This window comes from Chiroxiphia lanceolata, chromosome 5 (assembly GCF_009829145.1).
Source record: "Chiroxiphia lanceolata isolate bChiLan1 chromosome 5, bChiLan1.pri, whole genome shotgun sequence".
Taxonomy (NCBI): Eukaryota; Metazoa; Chordata; class Aves; order Passeriformes; family Pipridae; genus Chiroxiphia; species Chiroxiphia lanceolata.
This window is the reverse complement of record NC_045641.1, coordinates 33927166-33939807: the sequence shown is the minus strand read 5'-3', so window position 1 is coordinate 33939807 and position 12642 is coordinate 33927166. Positions and strand designations below refer to the sequence as shown.

Sequence of the window (12642 nt, the reverse complement as noted above, 5' to 3'; positions counted from 1 at the left end):
GCAAGCTCCAGTGGCTTGCAAGCACACTGACGACCTCTTTAGAGGCCAGTGGATGCTGTGCTCAAACTCACTTTAGTACTAAACTTATAACAGTAAATACTGTTTAAATCCTGCTTAAAAATATTACTGTGAACGGATGTTTAATGAAAAAATCTGCTTTATTATTTCAAGCAGTTCAATTATATGGAATAAACAGAGGAAAAAACTGAGCAGTATCATGAAAAATACATACAAATTGCAAGTTCTGTACACTGTAAACTAATGAATTGATAAAAACCAGACTGACTCTTACAGCTCTTAAGGAACTACATATTTGGCTTTCAGAAAAGTTTGTTTCTAGAGTCGGTTCACAGACGAATTTATTTTCCTCCTTACCATGATAGAGTAGTAACTTTAAAATACTGAAGAAGTCTCAGGAAGATAAAGAGGTTAAAGGGTTATGGGAGGTGTTTTCAAGGTCATACTGAGATTAGATGTTCCATGGCTCTTCCTACTGAATATTATGAACATAATATTACGAAGCAAAAATATGATGATAAAATTTAAAGATACTAAATGTTAAAATGTGCTGATGTGACTTTTTCCTAGCAAAAAGTAAGCCTCTGAACTGTCTTTTATTATCATTTCCTTCCTACTGCCTAATCTTTGTCATGTCTTAAGCCACATTCTTGCAAGAAGGGAGAGCCATCAAAGTTATTGGTTCTTCATATTCATTCCTGAAGGTGGAGAAAATACAGTAATAATCTTTCTTCTACTCATACCACTTCAAATTCTCAGGTGCCAATTTGTAAATTAGCAGTCACAAAACTATTTGAACAGATGGGAAGAAAAGACACTTAATAACCTAATATCAGACTGTACTGATGTACCGAAGAGTTTGAAGAAAAAAGGTGCATCAGATCCCTGTTCCAATCCGGAGAAAATAATTCAACAAACACAATCAATTAGCACTGAAACATTTTGTGAACAGTTCAAACTTACTTGGAGAGACTACAAGAAATAGGCATCTCCCAACTCCACTCAATTGGTCCATTTTCTGCTTTCTGTATTCCAGAAATAGCCCCTGAAGGTTTTCCAGTAATTATTTTATACCTGCAAAACATTACAAAAATAATAGAGACTTCAACTACTACCTCTTATACATATATAGGTCTAGTAACTTATCCTCAAAGGGTCAGCAATTATATAAATCTAAACAACAGGTTGGCCTAAATTTGTAGATGATGCAGTAATTGAAGTTTTGCTTACAAGCTGACAGAACAGTGCTAAAAGAGCAAAGAGTGAAAAGTTATGCTGGAGAAACAAATTTGTCTGCCTCAGGCTTGGGGATGAATCTGGGAGATATTTCCAGCATACTGAAGAACATGAAAGTTTTTCACAAGTGTTAATTAATCAAAGTCAATTTAGTTCAACTTAGACATTAACATAACTAAATTCTAGCATGTTCCACAGCAAGAGATGAAGTTTAGCCATAAAGAAGAAACATCTAGAAACCTGGATACAATTCAGTATTGTCTAATTTGTACTGCACAGGCCAGTATTTCTCAAACTTCTCATTAAACGAATCAGGAACAACAGGCTTTTTGCAACAGAAAATTTCAGCTGTGCTTTGTCTTTTTGGAGGACAAGGTACATACAAAAGATATGTTCCTTGCTTATCTCTCAAGCAGCAGCAATGACAAGGATGCCTGTAGGAAAATCACAAGATGGGAAATTTCTTCAGCTAAGAAAACTGGAGTCAGCTTTACAAGGAATACTGTAACAGAGATGTTATTGGTGTGTTAGAGCTCCCAAGTACCACCTTGTTTTATTTTTCAAATGCAACACACAGAACAACAAAACAGAACTAGACTAAGATGAAATAGGAATCAATACAGTCATCATGTCATAGACATAGCTTCTGTTTCCCATTCAGGAGCTATCCCTGTTATCTTCAGCCACAGTCCACAACTGTACTAAAATGTTAGTCTCATGGGTAACGTACGCATTTCAAGACTGCCTGGGAAGACAATCATTTAAAGGACAACAAAAATTTGCAGCACTGAAAGCCAATTTCAGAATACCATAATTTTGCCTGAATATCCAAGTTATATACACCACACTGTATTTCTTTTCCTTTGAGGAAATGTGTCTAACTGCCTAAAGAAAAGTGAGGGGTAGACCAAGAATCCCCACTAAGAAACTTGTCTTCAGATTAACTTTTCAAAATGCCCCTTGAATTGTTCTGCTCTCTTTGGCTATGTTTACTCTAGTTAATTGTGGCACCTGAGCGTATTACTGTGCACTAAACTCAGTTGCCTCTACTATTAAACTCTCCTGTGTGAGAGTCACCTGTGTGTCAACTGTCAACTGTCAACAGTCAACTGTCACCTTGTGTGCCTTTCCAGTCCAATCTGGGGGAGTGGGAGGGGGTCCAGTGGGCCATGGGGATCCCAGACGGGCGGGAGGGCGGACAGGGCAGTCCTGCTTGGAGGGTCGCGGGTGGGCAGTGTGAGAGAAATCCTGTAGTAAAATATGTCCATGGACAGGATGGGCTCACTAGCCTTCTGGTAGTCATCCTAGGAGAAGGACAAGTCTAATTCCAAACCCGGGCAGATGGAGCTCACTTAGCCCTGTAAGGCCATCCATCTAAGAGAAGGACACTCTAATCAAACCTACGTCCTGAGGACCTCGCTGCCACCATCCAAGCTCGCTGGGCCCTGGCAGACGAACCCTAGGATTAAAGGGTGGGTCCAGTCCTGCACATGCTGTGTCTCACCTAAAAAATCCACTGTGCAGGCCTGAAGGTTATACCCACATTTCTAAAGCCCTGTAGCAACAGGCGAGGGATGAAACAGAAGGTGAAAGGTGCACTGGAAGCCGCAGACCCAACCCTGCATGCAGGCGGTTCAGGACATTGGTCGCCTGAGACTGACCCCGGAGATGACAGTCTCCTTCAGCAGCATCCTGAATGACCAAGCAGCCTTTTTCAAGGAGACCACTGCTTGGTCCACTCAGAGAGGGGCCTAGAAAAGGTGGTCTAACCAAAGCTCATCTCCACCCTTCACCCCTGTTGGTTAACCGCAGACCAATGGGTGTATCTCGCATTGGCCTCTTTAGCCACCAGTGCGCTTGTAGCAAATGTGGGTAGAGCCCTTCCCAAATCTTTGTACGTGAAGCCTAACCACGATACACCACACTGCAACAGACCAGCCTAGTGCCATGCTGAAGGAAAGATGTGTGAAAAAACATCAGTCTTTTGGGGAAGCTCTGATACTTAATTCAGGTCTTAAGTTGCCACACAGTAAAATCCTTGTTGAAGCAGAATGTTCGTACTGATTTTGGCTGGGATGGAGTTAATTTTCTTCATAGTGTATGGTACTGCGTTTTGGCTTTGTAACCAAAACAGTGTTATTAACACAGGCATGTTTTTAGTCATTGCTGAGCAGCACTTAAAAAGTGTCAAGGCCTTTTCTACTTCTTCACTGCCTCACCAGCGAGTAGGCTGGTGGCAGGCAAGAAGCTGGAAGGGGACAAAGGAGAACAGCTGAGTCCAAGGGATATTCCACACTATATTGCTCCGCAATAGAAGCTGAGGCCAAGGGTTGGAATTTGCCAGGGTAGCATTTGTTCAGGGACTGACTGGGTATCAGTTGGCTGGTTGTGAGGAACCGGGGTTTTTTTGCGTTACTTGTTTTTCTTGGTTTTGTTTCCCTTTGGGTTTAAGGGGCAAGGGTTGCTGTTTGTTGTGGGATTCTTTTACTTATTAAACTATCTTTAACTCAACCCACTAGTTTTTGCACTTTTACTCTTCCAATTCTCCATTCCACTACAGAGGAGTGACCGAACAGCTGTGTGGGGCTCAGCTCCTACTGGGGCTATATCACAAATTTAAAGAACATTTTTTCTTAATTATTTTCACTGTTTCAATTATAACTATATGGGTGTGTAGGATTTATTGCTAAAAAGTATTTCACAGATTGATTTTATTTACCAACATATAAAATTTTCCTTCTAAATTACCTACATCACTTCCTTGTTTCTACGAGGTCCTTCAAAAGGTCGGAAAGGCAAACTCCCTGTTGCAGCATGGTAAAAGGTCACCCCTATGCTCCACAGATCAACTGTTGCTCCGTACTTTTTCTGATGCTCTTTTCTCAGGACTGCTCGCTCATACATATCAGGATGCTAAAGACAAAAGAAAAAAAAAAAGTTAGAACTGCTTTATGAACGATATAAAGAACAAACCCCCAGTCTATCCTTTCATTCTAAACTTTCAGCTCTTTAATCAAAAGGCAAAGTTAGCTTGTATCACAGAATTTGCTTAAGCTATTCTGACAGATTATCACTAGTGTTCTAGGTATGACAGTCACTTTTATTGAAAAGTTTGCAAAAAATATTTTAAAGTTCAGCTAAACAATGACTACTAGTATGAAACACCACTAAAGAAGAGGAGAAAGTCAGTATTTCTCTAAATGATATTGAAACAACAGAAATCAAACTGAAAAAAGATCCATAGCAGAGGAGAATATCTGTTACAGATATTCTGTATCTGTACAGAATATTGTTGTTCCTCTTTTCACACAAAGCAACATTTTAAGTTGGACCTGGAAATTATTTCAAGGCTAATGTATTCAGAGTAGCAGAAGATGGCATGACCCAAGGTGAACAACTCCAGCTAAAAGTTATAGAAATAATTATAATACAAAGGCTTAAACACTAATTCCCAACAGCCTGACCTTCACCTATTCAACTCTAATCACAAAGGACCCCAGAGTTCAAACATTTCTTCAAGAGAAAATGAAATCATATGGGCTTACTAAATACTCTTCTGTGCCATAGAGAGAAACAAATTGTTCATCATCTTCAAGTTCTCTTGCAGCACCGAAGTCTGTAAGTTTATAAACAGACTGACCATCTTCACCTATAACACGCATTATATTGCCTGGTTTGATGTCACGGTGCACTATTCCATTCTCACGGAGATGATTCATTCCAGCCACTTCAATTAAAAAGAAAATACAGAATTCATGTACACATTTTGATGCTGACTGTGCAAACACTGAATTGTAACTGATGCTAGGAAGACACACAAGTTCTCTTTAGGAAATGGGAATGAGAAGGGACACTCAATTAACAAAAAGACCATGACCAGAGATTGTTTTTTTTTTCCCCTTCAAACATCTAAATTACAGTATTTCTTGTTCTCAGTAATATCTTTCCCATAAAGTAAAGGAGGAAAGTTTCGTATGAGGTAAACACAGGTAAACTATATTTTTTTAATTTACTCTTCTGAAATTAATTATTACTAGAAGTCAGTTCAATGTGTGAAAAATAATCTTGAAACAAAGCAAGAAAAAAGAACTATATCAATGCTTTAAACAGAAATGGCTTCTCAATGCAGTTACCTATACCAACACAGACAAAAATAAAAGATGTGAGTCCATATGACCATATTAATTTTTTCAATTAGTTGACAGTCATGTAAATTTATCTCTTGTTGTTTCAAGATAAACAAAACAAGTATGAGTTTGTTTCAGTCAAAAAATTAGACTAAAGAGCAAAGTCTACATACCCACATCTCTCAAAACAATCAAGAACTCAGACTCTGGCAAACCAAAGGCATTAGATGGCTCCTCTAAAACTGTGTACAAACTCCCACAGGGACAAAATTCCATAACTAGTACTTTGTGTCTAGTCGTTGTCTGGAAAAAAATTAAAAAATATTAAGTCTCTGACTACTGTGACACCAATGTCAGAAATTACATATAACCACAAGATCTTACTTTCAAAAAAGAAAAGAAAAAGAAAGTCTGTAGCTATATCAAAAATCTCATTCTGGTGATCATCTTCAAAAGAAGTGCAGGTGGATTTTTATATTTTTTTATGTATTCCACCTTGGAGAGGGAAAAAAACTAAGAAAGCCTCAAGTTCTAGGCACTTAGCAGGTTGACAGCAGTATTGATAGGTGGACAAATGAGAAACTACACATTAGAAAAGCTGAGAGAACCAACTGTCCTTCTTTACTCTTTAGTAATCTCAGCATCTCAGTTTCAGATCAACTACCGCAATTTATACTGTTATACAGTTTTACATGTCCTATGTCATTGTTCTAGTTGGTTGCAAAGCAAAAGTGTAAAACTGCCAGGATTACTGAAACACCTTAAACTACCACTATGTATTAAATATTCATAGGCGTATATAGCTCACAAATCCTAATCCAAGATAAAGCTTAGGACAGTGGCTTCTTGAGATGAAAAATCATAACCTTTGCCTAAACACTGAAGGTGTTTCACCAACAGAAAGCAAGTGTATTCTTTCAATAGCAACAACAACAAAAAAGAAAGAAAAGAAGAAAATGGTGGTGGTTGGGTTGGAGTATTTAAATCATCACGTATGTTACTATTCTTTAAAAATTTAACTATATGCTCTACAGTTAAGGATAAAACAAAGAGTTACTGTGGTTATGTCAATGCATCTCAGATCACAACTACAACAATTCGTTACCTCTTCTTCGATGGCAAATAGTTTAACAATGTTCTTATGATTTAGCTTCTTCAATACTTCAAACTCTCGCATCTGAACGTCCACAGGACGAAGGAAACTTATACTGTTAAATACTTTTACAGCATATAAATCCCCAGTTTTCTGTTCAAAACAAACAAACAACTCATCAAACAGAAGTAAAATATTGTAAATGCACACATAGACATTATCCAAGCGCTTTGAGATCTTCTGCATATGAGCATAACCACACTAGAAATATTTCAAAATATTATTTTGTTTGAAGGTGAAAATTAAGATTCTACTACAAAAATCATGTATACATTGGTTTAGTTTAATATAGACTAGAAGCAAACTGACTAGCAGAATGGAAACTCGTTAGCTCAAAAAAGTCTAAGTGCTTTTAAAAAAAGAACAGTTAGCATAAGAAAGGCTACGCATTTAAGAATTACCCATAAACTTAGCTGAAAAATATTTTTTGAGCAAGAGGTAAGTTATTTAGACAAATCAATGAGAGGTAAGTACATATTACAATTGAGGATCTTGACTTGCTTAAGTTAAGAGACAATTTCCAGTAGCTGAATGTTGTTCTCTTCTTCTTTACTGTTCTGTTTATACTGATAAATTAGTATTTTGTCTCTTCAAAGAAGGCAGTTTCAAGCACTGCGTACCACTCATGCAAAATCCTGAAGCAGTTCAAACCCACATAATAAGTGTCAGAAGCAGAGTCATGAGCTTTTTCAGACTCAAGTTCTCAAGTGGGACTAAGTCCCAACCTGCTCAGCCACCCACAGCACCAGCTGAAGATGCAACTCCTGTCGCTCTTAGGACAAAGCACCTCCCTGTGCCATCTCTAGGAATAAGTTTACATTAGCAGTCTTGTGCAACAGACTCTTTCTAAGGACAAAGCCTTCCTGTGCTTAGAAGAGGTGTGTTGTACAGCACACTTACATGCACTATGGGTGCCCAGGTAAAAGCTTGCTCCTGCTGACAATAAGCCACAGGTCACAGGCTCAGACTACTGAGGGTGATGAGAGGTGCAACCATGAAACCATAAACTTTACAGGAGAATCATTCTGTCTTGAAATTCACTCAGTAAGGAAAGCACATTAACTGCTAAATTATTGCTTATGTTGCTTCACGCTTAAATGTGGAAGACAGAAACACTATAGCTTATAAATCACTTTGTACTGACTCCACACAGACTATCATTACTATCAGGAAACGCACTTTCACAACCCTGCTGATCTTCGCTTTGTGAGACACACTGTGAGACCTACACAAGCAAGGTCATTGTAGTCCCTCAGTAAGGCTGCAACATACACATCAGTATATCATTTACATGGCAAAAAAAATGCACTGTTTTACACTGATTACTCAAGGCATGTCACCAAGAACATGGTGTCCTAGACATCAAATCATTGACTTACAGGCAATGACTAACAATTTCATCCAATACCGTAAGAATATTTCACTTACGGTACAAAATTATAAAAATCACCATAACAGGTTTTAAAAGAACAGGGGAAAACAATAAAAAGACAATTTAACAAAGATATAAATCATAGACTCATGTCATATAAAAACTGGTAGGTCTTTTATTCCTATTTAAATTCTTGGGCAAGGATTATTTTTTCCATAAAACTGAAGAATAAAGGAATGAAGAATTAATCACAGTAGTATTTTACAAGGACACATAATTCAATATTAAAAACAAATCCTCAGAAATGATGACAGAACTCTAATTCAATGGACAAATATTATAAATTAAAAACTATGTATGAATAATTACACAAATACATCTGCTTTAGGCCTAAATCTTGAACTTTTTTTGTTGATTTTATGAAGCTACTCACATACAAAAAAAATTCTAAGTTTACATGTTACTTAGATTAGTAATTCCTCACATACCTTCTGTCGCCCTCGGAAAACATTTGCAGTAGCTCCCTGTCCTAGAATGTCAGACAACAGCCAGAGGTAATTTGAAGTGCTCTGCATCTCTGCTCTTTGATTAGACAGTTTTCTTTTTCACCTTAAAAACAAAGCATTCAATACACTGAATTACAATTTAGTAAAATACATGAAAGGGACTTATTTTAATTAGAAGGCAAAATAAAAACCCAAACCCCAACCATAACTCCAAAGACATGTAGAATTAAGAACAACCAAGTAAGGAATAAGAGGTGAAACATGGGAGACAAAACCAAACCCAGCAATCAAAACTAATGTGATAGACACAACACCTCTGCGTTTAAGGTCTGTACTCCCCCAACTCTGAAAAATCAACTGGAAGAGTGAAAGCTTTATAATCCCTTTACTCTTGTACACAGTAAAGTTTAAACGATAAAGTAACAAAAACTACAGAAAAGAGTCAAAAAAATGTGCACAAGGTCTTCTAAAGATAATCAAGACCTGTAATTGAATTCCATTATTCTGTACATATGCCAAGGAATGGACATGGTAGATCTGTACACAGATCTTTTGAATCCTTTTGGTTCTGGAAGTTGCATTTCAGTACAACTGTAAAGGAACTGGACTAACTACTCACAAATAGCTATTTTTACATGAGCTAAATAAAAGTCACAATTGATGCAAGTATTTTCAGCTACTTGCTAGAACCACCAATTACAACTGCAAGAAATTAAGGAACATTTTTCTCATTTCTAAAATTTCACATTAGACAGTCACATCATTTCTAGAGAGACAGCCTGGCTTCCCTACCTTTCCTGAAATGTAAACTGTCAGATACTCAGGTTTTCACAGATTCAAAAGAAGGAGAAAAAAAAAGTTTGATTAAATTAAAATGACTGAAACAAAACAAAACATTAGAACTGCCAGATTTTCCCGTTTGCCAAAACAGCAGGAGCTGCAGGTGAATACCCTTACCTTTTTCATTTAATTAAAGCACTGATTTTGACATTAAATTTAGCAAATGGCTCTAAAATCAAAGTTGCAGCTTCCCAAATCCAAAGAATCTCATGAGCAAAATGGCAACTGGATCAGGGGACTGTCCTACATCAGCAGTCTTTCCTCAGCTTGGCCGGGGACACTGCATGTGCCTGTCTTAATAGACAGGAAACTGCTGATACTCAAACAAAGAAACTTTTCCTGTAACTCCTGAGGAAGAGGTGTGACAATTTCCTGCGCGCGTGTCTTACCAGAAGGTGGCTGGCACTTTCTGAGAGCTCCCTGGTGCATAAGGTGACAGCACCAGGAGCCTCACAGTGTGCACCGCAGCAGCGCGGAGACAGCCGCACAACAGCCACCACAGCGCCACTGGCCCATCCTGCTCCAGCAGCCAGCTGGAGCATCCACCTCTGCACTGCTCCTGATCCCACCCATGCTACGCTGTAGACACACACATATTCTCATGACTTTGAACACATTTCTCCAGGCGTAGCAACTGCAGATTTCATACTTTCATTTAGCCATTCACCCACGGGAGATGCAAAGCTTCTTCCAAAGCAGTCCCAGGATATCCAGGCAATGACATGTGCCCTACAGAATGCAATGACACAATGCAAAGCCCTGACATTACTCTAAAATAAATTCAGTCATGCAGCAACACCACATGTAAAATGTAGATAAAGTTCTCAATGCCTCTAGAAGGGATGAAAAGTTTCATGTCAAATCTGCACCAGAAAAACCCCACACCACCACCACACCCCAAACCCTTACAATTCCTCGTTAACTCTGACAAGACAATTTGTAATAATAGAATAAGATAACTTCTCCCACCTGGCAATTACTGTAAATGCCAAAGAACTATCTATGATGCAGACACAAAAAGTAAGGAAGAGGTGATGCAAAGAAATAACACATAGCCTGCTCTGTAAATAATTTGTAAAATATTCAAATTAAAAAAAATCCTCAGAATTAAAACCATGCTTGTAAGAAGCCAGTTTGCACTTTACCAGTAAACCTGTATTTTGTCATTTACTTCAAAGCAACATGCGTTAGATTCATACCAAGACAAAGAAACATAATTAATCTTTTCTAAGCAGACAAAGTGTGGAGAATTTCTTCATCAATGTCTATTCAAATACAAAAAAATTTAGCAGCCTAATAAGAGACTGAGTTATTAAATTTCCCAAAGTGATAAACATGAGGTAGCTTATGCACATGATCTCTTTTCCTTTACCTTCTTGCTTTCTAATTAAATTTGCAGGAAGGTCAAAAAGACAAATCTGTGACAGATGAGCCTCAATAACTTTCAGTGGATATTAAGAAAAAACCCAAACCAGCAAGGTTTTAATGGATTAACAAGGTCTGGTTTTTTTTACTCTTAAAACTACAGACATAAGTATGCCAATACTAATTCCAGGGTACATATTCAGCAGCAAAGTCAGTATTGTATTACATTTTATTTGTCAAAATAATATTTTTATAATAATAACAAAGTCTTATTTTTGGCAGTCTTCACTTTTAAGGCATAAAGTCTCATTCAGATTTAATCTTCAAATTATCATAATTTGATTGAATAACTTTCCTAATGTTAGACCTCCTTCAATTTAATAGCTTTCCATTCTCTGTCAGATTCAGAACTGATCTTTGCTAAACACTTAGCATGGCAAGTTTTCTTTCCATATCTTCCTAGAGTTTCTTACAAAAAAAAAAAAAAAAAATAGCTCTAACTGTATGATTGGTCCTGTCATGAGACTTAATGCTGAACTTTCTATTTCTTCACATCTCACTTATGGTCATTAACTCTGTGATTAACATGTGAGTCAAAAGTTCCTCACATGTATCTAAAGAAATCTCTCCTGCCACAAGTTTGATTTATTGTCCCCCGTGACTCATTAGCATTTCAAGAGCTTGGGGACTGCTTTTTGGGTGGTTTTTATTGAATATTTTTCTGCTTCTGGTCATGCTACTACTTTTTAACTTATCAGCAGAGGGGATTGTAACAGAAAACATCTGAATTGCTTATGTGGGTTTTTTTTAACTGCAGCGCTTTGAAGCAGGAGTGCTGACTACTTCTGATTAATAAAAAAAGTTTGCTGTACCTCAGGCACGCAGGATAAGCACACAAAGCAGGTACAGTTCCCCTGTTAACAGCTGCAACGTACAAATTTCACCAGCAAGGAGAGACAGATGATGAAGTTAAAGTGAAGGCTCTTTCTGTTTACAGACAAGACCTTATAGGCCACCAAAGCCAAGAGACAAGGTGCTGAGGTTCCAAATAAATGTTATGTTAGCATTTACTGTCTGGTAACTATGAAGGTTTTATACTTCCCTGCACACCGTTTCTTAAGGCCTAGAGAAAAAGCTTCTCCCCCTGATTCCTACCCCTGCTTTCTTCAGCTATAACTTCCTTACAGGAGTTTCCAGTCCAACAGCTGGTATCTAAATCATGGAAATACCCTGCCCTTGGCTACACAACGTGATGCTTGAATCCGTACAAAGCAGCACATTCTTCCAAAGGCACACAAAACCAATGGCAAGCCTGGCTCCACTGCTGCTCATCCCTGCTCTCGGAATTTCCAGTCCGTAACGGGGGAAGAGCACTCGGCCTGTCTGGGACTGCAGCTCCTGGAAAACCATGGAGGGCCACGAGCTCGCCCGATCGACCCACCAGCCCCTCTTCCAGGGCCGTGGGGTACGGCAGGCACGGCACCGGGGCTCATCCCCACGACAGGAAGTCCTTCCCGAGGTAAAACTTCAGCAACTCCTACAGCCACGAAGACGACGCCACTTCCTGAGGCACATTCACGGGGATGAAAATCACCGACACCGAGGCCACAGGCCGGCCGCGCCTCGTCCCTCCCGGGCTGCAGGGCCGGGCCAGCCGCCGCCTCGGGCAGAGCGCTGCCGCCCGCGACCTGCCTCGGGAGCCGCCAGCCTCCGGCGAGGCCCCGCCGCCGCCCAAGGAAACCGAAACCACCGTGCTCGGCGACGGCCGCGTCCCCTCGGTAACACCGCGGCGGCGGTGAGAGTAAAGCGGCCGGCTCAGCCCACCTCGGCTTGGCCCTCCGCGGACGCGGACGCGGACACCGCCACGCCCTGCCCTGCCCTGCCCTGCCCTCACCCGACCCACCCTGCTCTGCCCGCCGGCCCCACGCACCAGCCACCTCCCGCCGGCCTGCCCAGCGCTCCGGCCGCTTCCGGCTTCCTGCCGGCGCGGGGAGGCGGAGCGGCTGAGGCACCGCCCGGGCGGCA

The 12642-nt window shown here is 39.7% G+C and overlaps 1 protein-coding gene across 4 annotated transcripts in view; it reads right to left on the bottom strand.

The window, feature by feature from the left end:
- TBK1 (TANK binding kinase 1) overlaps nt 1-12642 on the bottom strand; it is a 28272-nt gene extending 15630 nt beyond the window's left edge. The window contains exons 1-7 of one of the 4 annotated variants that reach the window (XM_032689154.1): nt 12548-12642; nt 8395-8515; nt 6487-6627; nt 5555-5684; nt 4800-4981; nt 4007-4167; nt 982-1092 (exon numbers count right to left, since the gene is read on the bottom strand). In XM_032689154.1, the coding sequence (XP_032545045.1) occupies nt 982-1092; nt 4007-4167; nt 4800-4981; nt 5555-5684; nt 6487-6627; nt 8395-8481 (812 nt within the window). In that variant the 5' untranslated portion in view covers nt 8482-8515; nt 12548-12642. Of the gene's footprint in view, nt 1-981; nt 1093-4006; nt 4168-4799; nt 4982-5554; nt 5685-6486; nt 6628-8394; nt 8516-9369; nt 9522-12058; nt 12211-12520 lie in introns of those variants that run through there. The other 3 variants (XM_032689155.1, XM_032689158.1, XM_032689157.1) reach the window with 3 other exon arrangements.